Below are 21,379 nucleotides of genomic sequence, written 5' to 3'. Positions count from 1 at the left end.
CCGGCCACGCCCCTGCGTCCCATTGGCCGACTTGCCGGCGACTCGTGACCAAAGCCTCTCCCATTGGTTCAGCCTCTCCTGCCCCGCTCCTCCCCTTGGCTAGGCGCTGAAAGGTGTGAATGGAGCCCCGCCCACCTAGACCCGAGGCCCAGGAATGCGAGAAAGGGGGCAGAGCCGAATTAGTACAGAAATGCCAGTCCTTAGGTTTGAAGGCTCTCTGAATTGCTTTAGTCTCTGAATGACGCCAACCTTGTGCTATTGTGCTGTGCTCTCGGTTGACAAGGGACAATCTAAGGGCACTAGAAAACCCAGAAGTATTTCGTCACACGCAGTAAATTGTTTCTCCCAAGCTCAAAAAAAACTGAAAAGGCTTTTGATAACTTCTTGAGATCCATAGAGGAGAGAATGACTAAAGAGATGGAATGGGCTGGAGACTGACTCCAGCTAAGCACTGGTAGAGAGCTGTCCTGCCTTCAAGTTCACTCTGCTTGGGTTCCACCAACCTTAGTTGGATTCTGGAATCCAACAGGCCTGCGAAATTCTTACTTTATAGGGTTGAGTGGCTTCCCTCAAGATGTGGCGGCCTTGTCATAAATTGTGGAAAAAGCACAACACATTCCAAGAACTTACATCCATGTGTCCCTAAATCTATAAAGAGCTTCTTGTTCCCAGGGTTTCTTCCCAGTGATTTTTAGTCAAAAGAACAGGAGGTTGGGCATGAGATTTGGCTGCATTTGAGGGGCCTGGAAGGCTACGTCCAGACCCTCCGTTTCTGATGTAGAAAGTGAGTTTACTTATGCCAAAGACCACACAGCTGGCAAGAAAGCCATAGACCTGGAATTCAGACACTGGCCTATAGGGAAAGAATATAGGACAAGATGACTTCCCCAAGTCCAGCTACTCTGGGCAGGCAGCCCTCCCTACTTTGCAGGACCTCATCTCTAGCTGTATCTTTAGGACTTAGCAAATGATCTAATCCTTTAATTATGAAATTTAAAAAAAAAAACCTAGTATCTGCCCACTTTCCTGCTTCTGTTCACCTTTTGGATCTTTCCAGAGGAAAGAACCAGCATCTCCTTGTCTTGTCTTGGCGCTTTCTGTATCCAGAGCCGATCCGCCGGGAATCAGCCTTCTCTAAGTCTGGACGGTCCATGAAAACTGTATAGCTAGTTTGGCATCCTTTCTTCTGCCAGCCTGCCTCTCCATTCTGAGTAGCCTGTGAAAATAGAAAAGGCTCAACCAGTCTGCTCTCTGTCCAGGCAGAGTAGGACAATGAAAAGAAATCATCAGAGGAGCAGGCTCGGGGCTGGGAGACCTGGGTTCTTGTCCTGACTGACATGAGAACAGGAGAGAACCCCTAGTCCAGATGAGAGGAGGATAGTTTAGGGGTGCTTTCTAAAGATAGGGCCTTTAAAGCTTACTAGAAGACCCACGACCATTAGCTAGCTGTATCAACATTTCCTCATACGATAATTTATTCAGAGGAGCTCAAGGTTTCCTTTCAGACCCAATCTAGACATTTATCACTATTCCTAGACACCCCCGATACTGGTGCACTGCTGAGCAGGTAAAGATGCACAGTGGATTCATACAGACAGATGAATGGATGGACAGTGAAGGCAAACAAACAGACCTGGCTGCAAGGGGTGAGCCGTCCACACCACGCAGAGAACTGAGAGACGGCTCAGCAGGTAAGAGCACTGACTGGTCTTCCAGAGGACCAGGGTTTGATCCCCACCACCCACAAGATGACCCACAACCAGCCATAACTCCAGTCCCAGCAGATCTGGTGCCCTCTTCTGACCTCCAAGGATATTAGGCATGTATGTTCTGAACAGACATGCATACTGGCAAAATGCCATACATATAAAATAAATTAACAACAATTGGTTACGGAACTACTGAATAGAACAACCAAGTGCTGGAACTCAACTTTCATTCTGTGTAGTGAGGACCTGGGATGTGGCTCGATGACTTAAAGACTGGGCTTAGATCTTTGGAGGATTTGTTAGGACGTCTAAGTTGAGGTGAATCACCCTTGTTCAGTCCTGTCTGCCTTACGTTCTCGTCCTAGGAGGAGGCACTTCTAACCCTTGAACCCAATAACCAACTACTTAGCCCAATGATTCTCAACCTTCCCAATCCCATGGCCCTTTAATGCAGTTCCTTGTACTGTGGTGATCTCCCAACCATAAAATTATCTGTAACTACTTCATAACTGCAATTTTGCTACTGTTAGGAATTGTAATGTAAATATCTGATATGGGGGCCCTCTGATATGTGACCTCTGTGAAAAAGTTCTGCAAGCAATTCTAAAGGGGTCACGACCCACAGGTTGAGAACTGAGGGTTTAAAGACTCTTGTGGAAAATGAGCCTTCTGTGTAGTCACTGGGAATAAGTATTCATTCTGAACTCCTGCACTCCATGGTCTGTATGTGCTATGACAATTGTGTATTATGTGCAGTGGGGGAAATGGGGTAGGGACGGGAAAAGCGTGTGTCAAGCACATCTAGGAGGGGGATAGCTATTAATTAGTTCCCCACTCTCGGGAAGTTTTCTGCCTAACAAGAGAAATAAGATAAATAAAGATTAAAAATAAAATAAACTCCCCCTATAATCTATGACAAAGTGGGAGGCCCCTCCAAGTGGTATGAAGTGCGGATATATGACAGAAACTTTGGGTCTTACCTGGCTCAGGAGTTCAGGGGTCAGGGGGTGCTCAGAGGAACCCACTTGGGTCTTGAAGGGGTGGGTGAAACATAGATTAGTCTCAGACGTGGAATGGAGATGCAGGGAGAAGGAACAGAGAGAGCTAGTTCATTTGGTTTCTGTGTATCTGAGAACCATGAGGAGTCTCTAGGACCCCGGGACTATCGGGGCGGATCTCATTTTTTTCCCCCTCAGGGAGAAGGGCAGATGCAGGACCCAGCTCACCACCCACCTCCAGCCAGAGACCTTGGTCATTAAATTGCCTCTTCCTTAGAACTCAGATGAGTTATGGCCCTCAGTCACCTTTTAGCCCCACTCTGTGGTGGACAGTAAGACCTTCCTTGCCCTCTTAGGGGCTGGTGGAATTGTGTGAACAGGAACCAGCCTGTTAGAACTGGTTCTCCAAACCGAGGAGGTGTGACTTCAGAAAGCTGGCTTAAACCCTGTAGTCTACGAAATTGAAACGTCTGGCTCAAAGCTGCCCTCTTCTGCCTTAATTGAGTATAGCAGGGCTTGTGTCGCCACTGAAACTGTGACTATCCGTGGTATGTCCATTTATTGAGCTGACCTGAGTTCTAAGCATCCTAGATATAGTGTCACCAGTTAGAAAGTAGCATAGCTGGAGGTAAATAAATATGATCATTTCAGTGTCATGGCTCAGATCACATATCACCTGTGCGGCCCAGACGAATTCATACAAGATGGAGCTAGTGAGCTACAATCTAAAATTCTAGCAAGTCCTACAAGGAAGGTGGCAGCCTTGCTGGCCTTAGCTAGTCCCTAGTGAGGATGAACTCATGCCTCACTATGGACTAGCATGTGATTACGTCCACTGTGCAAATGAGTAAACTGAGCCACTGAGAGACAAAGCTCCTGTCCCTATAGGGTCACACAGATGGCACCATATATGACAGGCTTATGGCCAGGTTCTCCCAGGCTCTTGATGCTCTGTACTCACGTATGAAGCATGTCACATGTCTCTTTCATGAGATATGAAGTTGCCAGGTGGAGTGGCGTCCTCCTATCTTGGGTTTTGGCTAGCCTTCCATCTTCTGGCCAGTCCTGGCAGAGATCCGAGTGTGTTTCGGGAGGCTGTACAACAAGGACTTAACAGACACTTGAGCTCTGTTTGATCTGACCCAGGCCAGAGTGAAGATAAGCTCAGAGTTAGTGAGTGACTGTTAAAGCTGCCTGAAGCTCGGGAGCTATGGTGGGTGGGGGACACAGGAGAAGCTGGGGGACAGAGAAGGAGCTGGGGAACAGAGGAGGAGCTGGGGAACACAGGAGAAGCTGGGGGGACATGCAGAAGAAGCTGGAGGACACAGGAGGATCTGGGAACACAGGAGGAGCTGGGGACACAGGAGGAGCTGGAGGACACAGGAGGAGCTGGGAACACAGGAGGAGCTGGGGACACAGGAGGAGCTGGAGGACACAGGAGGAGCTGGAGGACACAGGAGGAGCTGGGGGACACAGGAGGAGCTGGGGGACACAGGAGGAGCCGGGGACACAGGAGGAGCTGGGGGACACAGGAGGAGCTGGGGGACACAGGAGGAGCTGGGGACACAGGAGGAGCTGGGGACACAGGAGGAGCTGGGGACACAGGAGGAGCTAGAGGACACAGGAGGAGCTGGGGAACACACAGGAGAAGCTGGGGGACACAGGAGGAGCTGGGGGACATAGGAGGAGCTGGGGAACATGAAGGAGAAACGGGGGACAGAGGATGAGCTGGGGACAGAGGATGAGCTGGGGGACACAGGATGACCTGGAGGACACAGGAGGAGCTGGGGGACACAGGAGGAGCTGGGGACACAGGAGAAGCTGGGGACACAGGAGGAGCTGGGAGACACAGGAGGATCTGGGAACACAGGAGGAGCTGGGGACACAGGAGGAGCTGGGGAACACAGGAGGAGCTGGGGACACAGGAGGAGCTGGGGACACAGGGGGAACTGGGGGACACAGGAGGAGCTGGGGACACAGGAGGAGCTGGGGAACACAGGAGGAGCTGGGGACACAGGGGGAGCTGGGGTACACAGGAGGAGCTGGGGACACAGGAGGAGCTGGGGACACAGGAGGAGCTGGGAGACACAGGAGGATCTGGGAACACAGAAGGAGCTGGGGACACAGGAGGAGCTGGGGACACAGGAGGAGCTGGGGAACACAGGAGGAGCTGGGGAACACAGGAGGAGCTAGGGACACAGGGGGAGCTGGGGACACAGGGGGAGCTGGGGAACATAAGAGGAGCTGGGGAACACAGGGGGAGCTGGGGAACACAGGGGGAGCTGGGGACACAGGGGGAGCTGGGGACACAGGGGGAGCTGGGGAACACAGGGGGAGCTGGGGACACAGGGGGAGCTGGGGACACAGGGGGAGCTGGGGAACACAGGGGGAGCTGGGGAACACAGGGGGAGCTGGGGAACACAGGAGGAGCTGGGGACACAGGGGGAGCTGGGGACACAGGGGGAGCTGGGGACACAGGGGGAGCTGGGGGACACAGGAGGAGCTGGGGATATAGGAGGAGCTGGGGAACACAGGAGGAGCTGGGGAACACAGGAGGAGCTGGGAAGATGCAGAAGAAGCTGGGGGACACAGGAGGAGCTGGGGACACAGGAGGAGCTGGGGACACAGGAGGAGCTGGGGACACAGGAGAAGGCTGTGGAGAGAGGAAAGGAAGGTGCTCCTAACCACCCCACATGCTAAATTTTAAGCTCAAGGGTGAGTGTCTATTTTTATTTTTATTTTCTATATTATCTTTAATTCTTTCTGGTGGTTCCAGTCAGTGCTTTGCAAAGAACCCCTCACCTTCCTGTTAATGGTAGAACACAGAGATCTTCCTCCTTTTCTGCCCTTTGACCCACGTCCTCTTTCTGACCTCTGAAGTTCTGTAGTATTACAGAGGTTCCTCTTCTGTAGTATTACAAAACCAGGGTGTCTGTGCTTTAGGCGGGTGTTAACGTTAAAGGATTCCTCTAGTGGGCCCCTGAGATTCCGAGTACTTTCCATGGACTCCCTGTGTGCTTCCACTGCAGTAAGTCACCCGGGACCGTTGACGCCCGAGATGGAGTCAGTAAAAACAACTCCTGTCTTTCTAGCTGTCAACACTCCATTGCACAGAACCTTAACGCCTCTTCACTGAGCCTTGGGGTAGGAGCCGGTGCACGGGCAGTTATGCAAATGAGGCAGGAAGCGCAGCCGCCTGAGTGGGAGTCAGAGACAGGGCTGGGCGAGTGACCGAGTCTCCCTGAGCCTAACTGGCCTGATGAAACCCTGAATGTGGAGGTGGTTTTAGAGAGAGTTCTAGGCTCCCCAGCAGGTGGGGCTCAGGGCCTAGTAGCTTCGCTTCATAAACATGAGAGGATATATTCCTCCTGCCAGTCCTGCCCCCATTCAAGGGAGACCCTGGAGTGACTAGGAAATACATAGAAGGATATGTGCCCATATTTTAGGGGGGATATCTAGGACCCCCTCTCTGCCTTGTGCTTCTGCTGCCAACACAAGGCCTTGGTCTCCCAAGCTGATTCTGGAATGTTAACCCCAAGCAAAGCGCATTCTTTAGTCGGGTCAGCAGCTCCTCGCCCTGGGTAAGGAGCCAGCATTCTTTGTGGCCCTGAATAACACCAGGACAGCCTGGAATCTGGGGGGGTGGGGGGTGGAGTAGGGGTGGGGGGTTGCTATTGCAAGGTGGATTAAGGAGCCACCATCACCAGAGATCATAAAACACTGACCTAGAACTCCTCCAAGAGCCTATAATGAAAAGCTGAGTAGCCCATCCATAAGCAAGGGGATCTGAAGTTTTGCTTAATTTCTAACCTGGTCCTATGCCTGTCTTCTGTGGAGAAGAATTGAAGAAAGAAAGCAATCAGTGCTGTCTCTGGGCCTTTTAATTTCTGAATTTAATTGTACTGTGCTATACCTTTAGTTCCCACCTGACAGGCTCTCTGGCATGTCCTGGATCACACGGGTTAGTGACTCCATCACAGCCTGAGGAGACCTCAGAAACTGTGGCAAGAGGACTAAGAAGGGAGTGGTTTATATTTGCCACACCCAGTGTTGGGGCAGATGGGACAGGTGGATGGGGAGGGGGTAAGGAGAGAGGGAGACTGGAATACTGAGTGGGAGGGGGCAGGCTGGAAGGACAGCCTTCATGAGGAACTGAAGCTGGGGATTCTATGAGGGCTGGGAGGATGAAGGGAAGTTGAGTTCTATACCATGCAGTCAGATTTATAGCCAAGATCTCCAGAAGGGTGGAGGAAGTCCAGGAAAGCCTGCGCAGAGCAGGTACTAATTGTTTCGTGTGGTGTTGAGGGCCCAAGGAAGCCAGTCACTGTGTGAGGGAGAGGGCCTATCTAGGGTAGAGCCTGCTTCCCTAAGGCTCTAGAAGCTCGCGTCCCAGGTTGAACAGGAACAATGTAAGAAGGGAAGCCCCCAGTCATTTCCCTTCGACAAGTGAGAATGTGGAGCAGGGGATTCTGGGAACATGAGTTATATATCATTGTTTTCTTACATATGTTTGCTTTTGAGACTGAGAAGAGGACCAAATGCCTAATTCCTGTTGAGTGGTAGGTATGATGATGATTCAGAGTCCTTATCTTGTCCAGGTGAGAGAGCACGGTGGACCACTCTAAAACAGTGACCCCCAACCCATCTGGCACAGACACACATTCTAAGGCTAACCAGGAGAAAAGCTTCAGGAGCCCAGGAAGCCCTAACGAACTCCAGGACCACCAGCTACCAGCCTGGAGTCCAACCTGGCTGTTCCTCATGTCATAGGCAAATGAGAAGGCAAATTGTATGTCCCCACAGTCCTCAGGCCCAGCACGCACCAAATGTCCAGATACTTTTTGGTCTCCATCCATCCCCACAAAGCCCCCTCTGAGTCATCTGTGAATTATTTGCTCTTGGAAAGGTGGAGACAGCTCCCAAGATTTTCACACAAAAAAGCTGTCTATGCAAGAGAAGAGGTCTGGTCAAATTGGGGGAATAGGGTGGGGCTTAGGCACTGGGTTTTCCTGGACCCTCCCCAGGGAAAGCCTTCTGAAGGAACAATTTGTGGTCCACTTATCAATGTTCTGCTGTAGCCTGTGCTGACTCCGTGCCAAGTACTAGCCAGGCACTTGGCAGAGAGGGCAATGAGGAAGGTTCGGGCAGCCCTTCTTGGTGGGGCTCAGCAGCTTTCTCAGGAGTTAGAATACAGAATACCTTTAGGCCTGTCTCCTCACTGGTGAAACAGAAGGATCTCAGCCCCAGTGTGGTCCAAAAAGTTCCTCTAGCCCCAGTGGCAAACTGTGGCATGGAATTGTTAGGGGGAGGGGCGATTCAGAGGGGGCAGGGCACAGAAGCAGATGACCCTGCCTTGGCAAGAAGTGCAGAGCGTTGTTGCTGTCTATCCTTCAAATGATAAGGATTCTGAGCTAGGCATGGTGGCCAGCCTATACCTTTAATCCCATCACTCAGAAGGCAGAAGCAAGTAGATCTCTATGAATTCAAAGCTAGCTTGGTCTACATAGCAAGTTCCAGGCCAGTGGGGGCTACACAGTAAGACCATGTCTCAAAACAAACACAAACAGACAAAAAAACAGGGGGTGGGGGAGGGGATTCTAAGGCTAGTCACCGCCGACAATTGAGAGCGTGTACATAGGAGTGTGAAATCAAAGCTAGGTGCATGACAGATGTCCATAAGGGGGCGTGTATAATGTGTTTGTAAAGATGTCTGTGAGTGTGGGTGGCCATTTGCATGAAGCGTGTGCACAGGGAGATGTGTCTGAATGAGAGGGTGCTTACATGTGTAAGCAGAGGGGGCTGGACGTGTGAGCGAGAGGAGAGTCGGTGCGGGCAGTATAGATGTGAGGGTGGAGGGCCCCGGGTGCTGGAGGCAAGTGCCGGGAGCTGGCTTACGGCTGTCAAGGCACACAGTCTCCGCGTCTGCAGTGTTCACTCTCAAGAGTCCCTCCTCCTGGACTGGGGAAGCTGGACGGCAAGCATTTTGTTCCATAGAGCACACAAGGCCCCTGGGGCTTCTGAAAGGCTGGCACACAGCTGCCTGTGGAGCCCAAGTGACCTTAGCGCTTAAGAAACAAGCCATTGAAACAAAGAGGATCATAGCTCGGGGAGAATACAACTCTCCTTGGCATTGGTGTAGAACGCTCAGGGCATCTGGCTCAGGCTGCCAGCTGGCTCTCCCCCCTTCCCCGGAGACCATGCCTCCATCCACTGGCACTGTGACGAGGAAGGAACAAGGCCAGAGATGCACCACCAGAACCCTCAGGGTCAGTGCAGACCCTGCCTTGCCTTGGCCTCTTCCAGCGAGTGCAGGAAACTTGCACTTTTAGGCTCTCACGTTCTTCTAGGGAGGGCCGGATCCAACAGTGCTGATGCAGGGGTTCAGGATTCAGGGACTGCTTGCCTTCCCTGCCCTGTTCAGCGTACTTGGTATGGTGGTGACCTTCATTTGCTCTTAATTTCTAGCATGCATCAAGTCTAGACTATTCTGCTAGGCACGAAGAGGTCTTTCCTGGATCTACTGGCCTGCATGATAGTCTTGCGTCCCCAGAAATGCCTCTGCATTCTTCCGCATGCTCTCCCCAATATTTGAACCCTTTCAGTGGTCCTGATTCGATGGGAGGGGTGGGACAACATCTCTCCATGTAGCTCTGACTTTCCTGGAATTCACTATGTAGGCTGGCCTCAAACTCACAGAAATCCCTGTGCCTCTGAGTGTTGGAACTAAAGGTGCACATCATGTCCAGTTTCCGATTCTGAAAGTCAGAGTCTCATAATGTTGCCCAGCTGGGCATCAACCCCCTCCTTTGCTCAAGAGACTTGCCTCAGAGCTGACCAGGGAACTGAAGCAGATGCTGTACCACCTTGTGAGACAGACTGAGGAACTCAGGAGGATAAGGGACCTTCTGAAGAGTGTGGTATAGGGAGGCCTGTGGCAATTGGATGTGTGAGGCCTGAAGCAGGTCACTGGCTGTGCTCCCTCTGAGATGTGAGGTGTATGGAGCCACAGGCTTTAACACAGACATCAAGGGGCTCCCTCACCCCTCCTGAGGTATCCCTAGTCTTCCCACAATAGACCTTGGGCAGGGGTGACCCTAGCAGATACCAGCTCCAGCTTTGAATTGCTCTGATAATGTCAATGTCTAACCTCATAGAACCTGCCAGGCCCCTAAGGTTCCAACTATCTTAAAGGATCCAGTTCTGTCCTCAGATATGGGGCCATTATACCTGGAGAAAGCCCTTGCGTGGCTGGGCTTCTCTTGGGTTGGGAACGATGTGGGCAGGACAGATGTCAAGGTCGGACAGGGAGACAGAGTCGAGGGTGAAGCAACTTGCTCTGAGAAGCCACCTGTCCTCTGGAGCTCCCCACCTCTTTTCTTCCTAACGGTTAGTTCAGGGGTACTTCACGGGATTGGATCCATAAGCAACGGAGGTTTCTTTGTGGTCTGTTCCACAGAGGCCACAATCTTCCACCTCAGTGAGAAAAAAAAACCACTAGGCCAGCAGGTGGCAGTGTCCTCCTGGAACCCAAAGGTAAAGCCACTAACCCACCATCCCTTGGAGACTCAGGTTGCACTGGGTCCTTGAAGATCCAGCTAGAAGTATGACCCCTACCACCAGGCCAGAAGGCGGTCCTTCTGGCACCTCAGACCCTGATGGGCCATCCTCCAGCTCAGCCTCCTTGGAAGGTAATTATCACCTGAGCACGGTGAAGAGTGAACCTGGCTCCCTGCCTCTCCTCCCCCACAGCCTCAGTAGAGGGTCCTAGTCTTTGTGTTCTCAGAGGTAACTCAGAGCTAGTTCAGTTTGCTTTCTGTGCTGGGGGTGGGACTCAGGTCCCGGAGCATGCTGGGTAAGTGCTCTTCCCCAAGCTGGGTCCTAATCCAATATGAATGACTGGGAAGTAGCACAAAGACCTGCTGTGTAGGCTAGAGGGAAGGTGCATCCATCCTTCTGATCCCCATATGCCCACCCCCCCAATTGTTTTTAAGCCAATGAGCAGTTCTTTCATCCTTTGAATATGCCTAAAGTGAGCTTTGGCTGAATTGACCAAGGTTAGACATGGGTATAACCTAGCAAAGATTGAACGGTCACAACCTTGGCCAAACATACATGTGTGTACCAAGAGAAGAAAAACAGGTTGGCTCTTTGAGAGAGAGACAGCTGTGGCCAAGGGAAGGTAGAACTCTTCAACGGGAACCATGAAGAGCAGGAGGCCAATAGGTCTCTATTTAGTGGGAGAACACAGTGGGAGATGATCTCGTGGGGTTTTCTATCTGCAAACTAGGACATCCCTGCCTTGTCCCCAAAGTCCAAAGAAGACAAGGATAAAGATGCCAATTGTTGCGCTGCTGTTATTAACCAGAGTGCAATTAATCCACCCTTTGTGGATGTGGAAGCCACAGTGTATGTAAATGAGATGGTTTCACGCAGAAACACTCTGAGAGCTGTTGGGCACAGAGTGGCCAGGACTCAGGTCAGGAGAAGGTGGTGGAAGACAGAATACAGAAGATATTGACACTTCATCATCACATGCCCAACAGGGACGTGAGAGGAAGGGTGCTTCTTGCCAAAGCTGTTGGCCTGGTGTGTGAGCCCTCAACTTCCTTCCTTAGCTTCAAGTCCAATCCCCGATAAGTAGGTGAGATCTGGGGCAGGCCCACAGTTGACTTCTGTATGGGGGATGAATGTCAACTAAAGAGAAACAAGGGGTTGGAGTGCCCTGTTCTCCATTAGTTTATCTCTCATGACACTCAAACTACCTCAGAGATGGGGAAGGACAACAAGGATCTCCCCCTGGACGGCGACTGCCCTCCACCCCAGGAGCACTGCGTGAGTCTTCTCCCAGGCCACAGCCTAGCGCTGAGTGACTGGTGGAGTCAGCTATGCTTTCTGAGATTGCAGGTTTAGAGAGAGGTCACGGAGAGCCCCAGGGTTTGACCCCTCGCTGTCTCTTAACAAGAGTTGGAGCCCTGGGAAGCAGTCCAAACTGCTTTGATGAGACCATTCCTCATGTCAGGAGAGCAGTGATGCCGTCCAGGCACAGGCGCTGCTCCAGCCAGCTAGGAGTCAGAGACAAACAGTGCCTCTACCGCATCGCTCAGTCCCTGGCTGACACCCCCCACAGCCAGGAGGCAGTTCTTGAAGACAATGCTGGAGCAGGCACAGCGGGGCGTGGGCATGGGGGGGAGGGCCTCCCACTTGTTCTTCTCTGGGTGGAATGCTTCTGCTGTCTCCAGGACAGTGGGCTGGTTTCCTGAAAGCAACAGGGGAATCAGACCTTAGACCAAGGAGCCCAGCCGCTCAGTCCTGTCCCACCGTGACCATCTCCCAACCCAGAAGCAAAAGCCAAGACCATTTCATTTGTCTATGGCGACAGGACTGCTCTCTCTTTACCATCCTGGACCAGGAATTCCTGTCAAGAAACTTTGCCCCTGTCCCTTCTTCTTTTCCTCTTCATCTTAAGAATAGAATTGGGATTTCCTGTCTTAGTTATCAGTTTTTAAAATACCACTGCCTCCCTCCTGATTTTACACACACACACACACACACACACACGCACACACGCACACACACATGTACACACACACACACACATACACACACAGCTTCCCTCATAACATAGCCCATAAGGTTGCTCATGAATGAGTATGTCTACACTGAGTAAACTCTGGTTGTTCCCCACCCCCACGCCCATACATACTGCCTTTGTCACTGTGTCCTAAAGACTTCAGTGTGCCTCTAAGCCCCAGTCTGTCCTTCAAAATAGCAGCAGTCTTTGAGAGGGATCAAATCCAGAATTGACTCATTTGATCACATGCTTTGCTATCCTAAGAGAGCTGGATGCCCACAATGGCACTGGGTCAAGGAAAGATGAAGACTTTGCCTTTGTGTACAGCTATCCCCAGAAAGGGACTCAGAGACCTGGGTTCAGCACACGAGCTCATATGTCCCCTATTATTTCTAGATCTCCATTTTTCTATTTCCAAATGAAAAGAACATATGTGGGGCCCACGTGGGAAGGTCAAGTCCAGACCGCACTAAATTCTTTGGAGTAATTCAGTGGGGGGGGGGAGGGGTATGCATGGAGTCAGTACCATCTGTTGCTCCAGTGCAGTGCCAAGGACCTACCAAGTCCCGGGACCACAACACAGCACAGTTGAGATGTTCCATCCTTACCAAGGCCCCCAGCCACTATGACCCGTCCACTCAGACCACCAGCCACAAAGTCTGCCCGGCGCTTCTTGAGGAAGAATGAGCGTTCCATCTTCAGCCATCCCCCTGAAAGCCACGCGTGATGACAGAGAAAGACGATTAGGCGCTGATGTCCTCTAACAAACACAGATGAATCCCATGTGGCTCTTACCCCGGCAGCCACTCCCCTTCCATTCACCCTTGCATCAAGGGTGCAGAGAGCATGCCCTGCTGATTGAAATGACACCCTCTACCCTTGGGCCTTCTCCGGTGCTTGTCCCAGTCTAAGGTACAGAATTCCCATGAGCCCCCCTACTCTATTTAAGTTTTCCACAGCTCTAAATGGGAGAAGAATCTGATTAAACATAATGAGAGGATTAATCAGAATTCCTGATTCTCCTCCCTAACCTGGTCCTGCACAGATACTGGAGATGGAGAGGAAAGGCCATCGTGAAAACAGACAAACAGGCCAAAGGAGCCTTGGAAAGAATCTGACTCCAAGTATATCCATGAGTTAGGAGGAGCGCGCCGACTTCAGAAAGGGCTGCCTGGATATGTAAGCAGCCAGCTCCAGGGGGATTGCCATGATGGGGAAAGTGGGGAACAGTCAGAAGAGAGCAAGGAGCCAAGGGAATGGGGACCCAGCTCACCCTGTTCCATGTCGAACACATCCATTGTCCGCAGGAACTTGGGCTGCCGGTACAGACGGCCCTGCCGCAGGCCTCCCAGGCTGTACAAGTGGTTGTCCAGGGTCACAAAGCTGGAGAAGGCCCGTTTACAGGGAATGTTGGGGAACTTGGTCCAGGACCGAGACTCTATATCAAAGACCTCGAAGGCGTTGACTGCATACTTAGATTGTCGTCCCCCTGGAAGTGGGGAGGTGGGACAGGGTACAGAGTAGAGGGTGGATTTTAAAAAACAAAGCAGTTCCTGAGAACAGAGAGGACTGGGCATGCTCTTCTGCTATCCAGTCATTTGAAAGACTCCTTAAGGGCTAGGATCATCCCCCACAGCCAGGGACATTCTCAGGCTGTTGGCATCCCGTTCCAGGGAACTCACCCAAGGGAGCAAGGAGAGGAAATGAAAAAGTAGCTCGTCCTTACCCAGCACATAGATCTTGGAGCCCCGGAGGAAAGAGGTGGCAGCATATCTGGGGGTGGGCATGGGAGCTAGTGACACCCACATGTCCTTTAGCATGTCATAGTGTTGCAAGTAGTTGTGCGGACGTAGGTCCAGGCCCATCCCTCCTGCAGCATACACGCGATAATCTAAGAAAAAGACCACACAGAGGCATGGTTTGGCACCCAGGCGCTCAGAGCCAGGCCCGACAGCACCCACCATCTTTCATAGGCCGTGACAAATTCCCAGCTTTTGCTCAGCTAGTGAACCACAGCTGCTTTGGTAATGTGGGTAGCGCCATTCAAAGTCTCTGTTCTGGTTAATCTTTCTGAAACTGTGTGCCTCAGCTTATGTCAAGTCCTTGGTATACTAAGCCCTGTGCAGAGACCAGAGGCAGCAAAGCCTAGGCCTAGATAACCCTTTGCAGATTGTCCCTCCACTGTCCTCCTTTCTGGGCAGCCAGGATGGAAGCCCAGGGAAGAGGCTTTGGTAATGACCTCCACTAGTGACCTGGCTCCTAGCAATTCTCAGATAATTCTCCAGCTGGTGAAGGCCTATAGAACTATAGTTATTTGCTTTCTACACACTGAGTTGTCAGTGGTTCTGTCTGCTACTCCAATGGGGAAATGGCATCTTCCTTCACCAGTATAGAAGCCTGCAGGATCTGGAAGGCACCTGTGCTGAATGGGAAGCGGCCCTAAGCCTAAGGCTGGGGCAGGACTTGATGCTAAGCACCCGAATGGCACAAATTCCACCTTCTCTTCTGGAAGTGCCGCCCCCCCCCCCCCGAAAGACTCTAACCACTCCGCAGGCATTCAGGTCTGGGCTCAGTTTGGACCCATCCATCCTCCTTCATCCGGGTTCTCTGTGCTTCGAAGCAGGGCCCAGAGGGCTTAGCTGGGTGGCTCCCAAGTGATGGTGTCATCACTGCTCTCTAGTCACATGTCACTGATACCAGCCCGATATGTTTCTCGCAACACACTGCAGACTGAGGCTCTGTTCATCTATGAACCCAGCGTAAGCAGCCGGCATTAAACATCTACCAGCCTAACCCTAACTGCTGAGCCCATTTGGCTTTATGGTTTGGAGCACGGCACGGTCATTACTTACTATCTATTTAATCTTGGTGAATTAACCTTTTTGGGCTTCATGCTGCTGCTCCTAAAATCAGAATGAAAATAGCACTTATCTTGTTGGGCATATTGAAAGTCCAAAGAGATAAAGCACCAATGGGAAGTTTTAATTCTTAACTTTCAGCATAATTTATTGAAGCTAGAGATGGGAGTGTGGTCCATACTCATTATTTTCAGTGTTTCCAGGGGCCTCTGGGACTAAATAAATAAGGTCTTACTTTGTAGCTTGCTGTCATAAGCCTTCCGCCTTAGCAGAGGCAAGCTTTTTTTGGTTTGTTCTTTTTTTTTTTTTCAAGGCAGAGTTTCAGGCCGGGCAGTGGTGGCGCACGCCTTTAATCCCAGCTCTTGGGAGGCAGAGGCAGGCGGATTTCTGAGTTCGAGGCCAGCCTGGTCTACAGAGTGAGTTCCAGGACAGTCAGGGCTACACAGAGAAACCCTGTCTTGGAAAAACCAAAAACAACAACAACAAAAAAAGAACAACAACAACAACAACAAAACAAAAACAAAAAAACTTTGTAGTTCAGGCTAGCCTCTGAGAGTCACCTGCTTCTTCTGCCTCCCAAGTACTGGGATTAAAGGTGTGCACCACTAGGCCCTATTGCCAGGGAAGTCTCGAACTTGCCACTCTTCTGCCTCAGCCTCCAGAGAAGCTAAGATCACAAGCATTCAGCACCAAGCTTTTCACCCTCCTAACTGGCAGGTCATGAAAACCCTATTGTCTACCCGGCCGGAGGGGTTTCTGGACCACAGCTTCTCGACAATCATGTTCAGGGCCTAAATTTTCTGCCCTTTTCCTTCCTCCCCAGGGTCTACGTCTGTTCCAGGGACAAAGCAGGTGCTTAAGAAAACATGCTGGCCTACGGCGTGGAGGCGACTGCATATAAACTTGAGGTCTCTTAACTCACAAAACTCTCACTTATTCTCACAAAACTCTGTGCGCTTAGCAAAACTGCAGTTGCCCCCCTACGTCACAGTCTGTATTAAGCCCAAGAAAAGTGAAATGAAGGCTTGAGAAAGTGAGAATTTTAAAACAACACGCAAGGGAGAGAACTTGGTGAACCTGGATAATATACGCCATGACACAACCTTTGGGAACATTCTGACCTCCGCTCAGGAAGTCTGAAACTGCAGTCAGAAGTGAGTGAAGGTCCTGGGATGAGGTCTCAAAGCCTCCTTGGCAGGGCCCGGTAATGGTAGAAGGATGGGGTGAGCATCCTCAGGACCTGCATAGGTAGGTTTGGGGGAGGGGGCAGGCGGCCAACGGCAATCGTGGCCATTCGGCTGAGTGCCAGGGTCTGCAGAGTCACTGCAGATAACCCGTGGCTCACACCTTGGCTCTCCGTCTGCAGTGGCCTGCCCGGCCTGTTGGAGCTGACTCCTGGCATCAGATGGAATTCCTAGACATTTCACCTGCTCAGTGTCCCTTTCCAATGTAAGGGCAGTGGGTCTCTAGTTTTAGTATTTAATATAAGGCTCGAATGTTATGGGGAACGTGTATTGCCCACCCCCCAAATCATGTTGCCTTACACCCGTGTCCCCCAGGACCCTTTATTTTCTTCCCTAATGCCCACCCCCACCTCTGGCCCCACTTGCCTTTGGCTGTGACAGAAATGCCCATGGCAGCCTCTCGCAGGACGCTCCTCTTCTTCCACTTGCCCTCATCGATATTGTACATTTCCACGACCTTCACAGGCAGTTGATTGGTGCCCACACCCCCGATCACCATAATCCGCTTTCCTAGGGCAGTGACCGCTACCCCGGCCCGGGCTGTGGGCAAGGAGGGCAGGGAGGTCCACTGGTCGGCCTCGGGGGAGTAGACCTCAAAACAGTCCATAGGGACTCCATTGTCATCACATCCCCCGATGGCATAGACCTGCCCCCCAGTCTCCAGCAGTGAGCAGTAGACCCGGCGACTAGGCAGTGGAGCAAGGCGCTTCCACTGAAAGTCCTTGACATTGGGCACCTCCATGGCAGCCCGGGGGAGGGCCCCGCTCGCGCGCCCCCACAGCGTCCCGGCAAGGTCCAGCCCCGGGGCCCGCGGGCTACACGGCGCCGGCCCGCGCGTCCCCTCCCGCAGCCACCATCTCGCGCTGCGCGGGCTCCCGCCGACGCCCGCTGGCTTCTCCGGGTCCCTTGGGTGTCAGCGGGGCAGCGACGTCCACGCCTGGCTCCGCGGGAAGAACTGGGCGATTCTAGGGCAGCAGGACGCCCGCGATAGCTTGCCCTGGGTCAACTTTGCAGGATGCGCCCCGCCCCGCCCCGCCCCGCCCGGTCCCCGTGAGCTCGGAGCCCACCCCACCGCGCGTGGGCGCCGCGCTTGCCCCGCACTAGCTCCCGGGCGGCGCCCACAGCCGCTCAAGGCTTTCACCGCCCGCCCGGCAGCCGCGGAGCGGAGGACAGCGCTCCCTGCCCTTCCCAGTCTGCACGCCGCCGTCACCCGCGCAGGCGAGCGGTCGCCAGAAGCCGAGCTCCGGCCAGAGGACGCCGGCTCCCCGCACCGCCTCCCCGCGGCTTCCACACCTAGGCAGGAACCCACGCGCCTCGAGGTTGAGGCTGTGGCCTGTGCATCAGCCCGGGCGACCAGGACGAGCGAGGGCAGGGCCTGCCGTGTCTACAGGGTCGGAGGCAGCCGGAGCAGGAGCCGGGTGCCCAGATGACAGGCAGATCCTGCCAGCGTGGGGGCGGGCGTTTGCGAGTGTTTGTTTTGGGTGAGGAGGCGGAGAGGCCAATTACCCAGTTTGTCTACAGTACACAGACCCAATTCGTGACAGGCTGGCTTTGTTTGGGGGGAGGTATGCTCACATGGTCTAACCTCAGAAGCCAGTTAGGAGACATAGATATGGCAGGGATCTGCCGATCTAACAATCCTCACGCATGTGCATGAAATTCACACAGAATCTTCTTTCTGTCCTAAGTGGAGACATCCACACCAAACAAACCTCAAATAAAGTCACAGACAGGGAAACCACAACTGAACACACACCAATAGGCAGGTGGGAGGATCTCACCTTCTAAACCCTGGTGCATCTGTAGTGGGCAAACCTGATGAACAAATCCTGGCCCTTGGCAGCAACCACAGGACTGGATGGATGATCTCTCAAACCACCCAGCAACAGACCTTTCACAACTGTAGTACCCAGTAATTCAAGTGCCCATAATTTACCGGACCACCTAGTGGTGTGTCTCCCCAAGCTCACAGGGTCCTCCCCTCAGGCTTCCCTCCACTCAGAAACGCTCAACTTGGGAACCTGACAGACAGCAGTTGAAATGTTTGCTCTGGAAAACTTAGCTTCAGTTTCTACTGTGAGTCTCTCTCTCTCTCTCTCTCTCTCTCTCTCTCTCTCTCTCTCTCTCTCTCTGTGTGTGTGTGTGTGTGTGTGTGTGTGTGTAGTGTGTGTGTTTGTGTGTGTGTGTATATGTAGTGTGTGTGTTTGTGTGTGTGTGTGTGAGTGTGCGCGGTTTGTATGTTGGCATGCATTTCCTCTCACTGTTGGCGATGGATCTCAGGGAAATGCACGAGCTAGGCACTAAACTTTAACTTGTGATAAGCTATAGATTGACACATGTTAATAAGAAAGACGTATTCTTTATCCAGTTTCTCCCGGTATTAATATCCTGCCAAGCTGTAGTACAGTGCCACAGAGTATATTTTCATTACAAGGGTCCCATGCCACCTTTTGAGATCTGGTAGGAGGACTCTATAATTCCCTCCCCAGCCCCTGACAGTCCATTTCTGAAGCCTTGTCACTTCAGCCATGTTGTACAAGGAGGTGGGACTGTAGCTCACTTGACAGGGCGTTTACCTAGCAAGCACAGAAGCCTGGATTCCGTCCTCAGCACAGAGTGACTTAGCACCCAGTGATCCACACCGTAAGCACAGCACTTAGGAAGTAGAGATGGGAAGATCAGAGGTTCAAGGTCATCCTTGCTATATATTGTGTTCCAGGCTACCCTGGACTACTTGGGCCCTGTCTCAAAAGGGAAAAGAATGTTATATGGATAAAGTCATACAGTATGTGACCTTGTAGAGTCCCCTATTCACCCAAACTCACTCCAGGGGTATCATCATAAATGTTGTTGAAAGAATGAATAGTTCTCTCCTCTCTCTCTTTCTCCTGCCATCCCATCATTCCTCTCTCTTCCCTTCCCTCCCTCCATCCCTCTCCTCATCCCCTCTCTGTTTTCCTAAAGCATGGTCTCAGTATGCCTGGAACTCACAATTTTCCTGCTTTAGCCTCCAATTCCTTTGCCCCCCTCCATTTATCGAGAAAGGGTCTCTCGCAGAAATCTACCTGCCTTTGCCTCCCAAGTGCTGCGACTGAAAGTGTGTGACTCTTCGTCAGATTTTTTCCCTTTATTTCTTTTCAGCTTTCTGTGGTTTGGATGTATCCTTGTAAGTTTTGTGAAGGTTAAGTGAATAATGTAGGTACTGTTCATCAAGTATGATGCTTACAACCTTACTTTCTAACACAGAACCCGGGCCTAGCACATTCCTACCAACACTCATACTAAGACTATGAATTCTGGGAGAAATAGAAACCCTAACTTAAAACAGGCCTATCTTAACATCTTGAGTTCTTGACCTAACAATTCTACTTATTTTTAAAGCTCAGATTCTTGTAAAAATCTTACAAAATCAGCACCTAGATCATCCACGGAAGGCTGGGTTCTGTTCTCCCTGTTCAGTAAGAACTCACAAATTCTAAGAGTGCAGTCTAAACTAATGAAGCTTCACAGACAATACCAACCATTCCTGTTCTTGTAACAGGCCCCAAACCTTAGCTCGACTGAGGCCATGAAGGAAAGCACCATCAGGCCTTGGAACCCAGCAGGCAGACAGCACACCTGCCAAAATAGGAACAAAGGCCTAACCCATCAAAGCCCATAGTTCTGGGGAAGTCCCTAAATGTACTAACCTCGGGGTTTGCCTTCTGTAGTTCTCTAAAAGACTTTCTATTAGCTCAAAGCCATGTCTAAGTAAGTAGTGATCTCTGGCGGATACCTCACAACTTTCTTAGGGAACTAACTATCCTTCCCGAAGGAATATGGGAAGGACCCTTACCTGGAGCTGACTCTGTTTCTCAGCTCTAGCTAGCGGTGACCAGGATGAGTGGAAGCACAGTCTTCTCAAGTGGGTTTGTTGAGATCTGTCTGTCTTCAGCCTCCCTTGCTAGGAGCCTTCACTGAAGCAGCAAAGCCAAGCAACTTCTCACCCCCCCTCCCAGCGGGTGGGCAGAGTTCCCAGAGCTCAGCCCTTGCAACACCAGTCTCTCTTAATCTTCCACCGTGGGGACACTGCCAGGCATCTGTGAGCATCTGCGTCTCACAGAGGAGTCTGACACTAGGGAAGTGCTTCCCTTAGAGCTGGCAACTCATCCAGAGGACTCTGGGTTGAAGATTCGCAATTACAAATGAACAAATTATGTATTAGTAAAGGGGCTGGGTGTTTTTGTCCTCTTGTGGCCTCTGGCCTTTTGTCCAATTGCAGCAAGGGAAGGTGCCCAGAGCCCAAAGGGATCCCAGTAATTGCTGAGTGTCTCACGCAGGGAGAGGCCAGAGCTCAGCCCTGCACAGGCCCTGCTCAGTGCTCACATCCGCAGGCTTTACTCTGCAGACCACAGGGGTCGAGAGACTCAGCCTTGGAACGGTAGAAAAAGCCAGTTCGCTTCCAGGCTATGCCCGGTTGCTAATTCTGGAAGTTTGGCTTATTTCTTTTCCTCCCTCCTTCCCCGCACTGCTCTCTCCTCCCAGCCAGGTAACTTCCTTTAGTCTTTACGTTGAGGCACATTAAAGCAGCTTGTAACCTAGCAACCACCACTGAAGATTCCCTGAGTCACCTGCAGTTCTCATGCCTGGGCTGACTGCACCAGGTCTGGGCCTCGAGGAGTGCCAGGCCCAGAGGGAGTCCGCTGCTGTGTCCTTTGATTCCCCTTTGCCCAATTCTACTGTGGAGTCACTCTCCCATTCAGAAGTTCTTCCTCATGTCAGACCCAAATCATTCTTGCTCTAAGATCTTGCATAGCACCCGTCGTGGGTTTCTGTTCTCTCTTTATGAGTATTTATGGGGACTGGGAGATAAGATGGCTCAGCGAGTAAAGGCACTTGCTGATAAATTGAGTTCAATCTCAGAAACCCTTCATGGAAGGAGAGAACCATCTCTCACAGGTTTTCTACATGCACACCATGCCACATACACTCACACCATACACACATATAAACACCACAC

The 21,379-nt window shown here is 51.8% G+C and overlaps 1 protein-coding gene across 1 annotated transcript; it reads right to left on the bottom strand.

Moving 5' to 3' along the window:
• Positions 1-11,037: 11,037 nt before the first annotated feature.
• Positions 11,038-17,400, bottom strand: Klhdc8a (kelch domain containing 8A). The gene is made up of 5 exons (XM_052200832.1): positions 16,747-17,400; positions 14,005-14,169; positions 13,552-13,767; positions 12,887-12,988; positions 11,038-11,963 (listed from the first exon to the last, which is right to left on the bottom strand). Exons 1-5 carry the CDS (start codon positions 17,120-17,122, stop codon positions 11,770-11,772), a joined length of 1,053 nt encoding a protein of 350 aa, XP_052056792.1. The 5' UTR covers positions 17,123-17,400; the 3' UTR covers positions 11,038-11,769.
• Between the last annotated feature and the right edge of the window lie 3,979 nt (positions 17,401-21,379).

This window comes from Apodemus sylvaticus, chromosome 12 (assembly GCF_947179515.1).
Source record: "Apodemus sylvaticus chromosome 12, mApoSyl1.1, whole genome shotgun sequence".
NCBI lineage: Eukaryota > Metazoa > Chordata > Mammalia > Rodentia > Muridae > Apodemus > Apodemus sylvaticus.
Note: the sequence above shows the minus strand (reverse complement) of the source record. Positions and strands in the feature narration are given on the sequence as shown.

Coding starts and splice junctions, on each gene's coding strand:
- Klhdc8a (XM_052200832.1), bottom strand. CDS start 17,122: ATGGAGGTGCCCAATGTCAAGGACTTTCAGTGGAAGCGCCTTGCTCCA. Junction 14,170..16,746: donor CATTTCTGTCACAGCCAAAG/GCAAGTGGGGCC, acceptor TCTTTTTCTTAG/ATTATCGCGTGTATGCTGCA. Junction 11,964..12,886: donor CATAGTGGCTGGGGGCCTTG/GTAAGGATGGAA, acceptor TGTTGCTTTCAG/GAAACCAGCCCACTGTCCTG.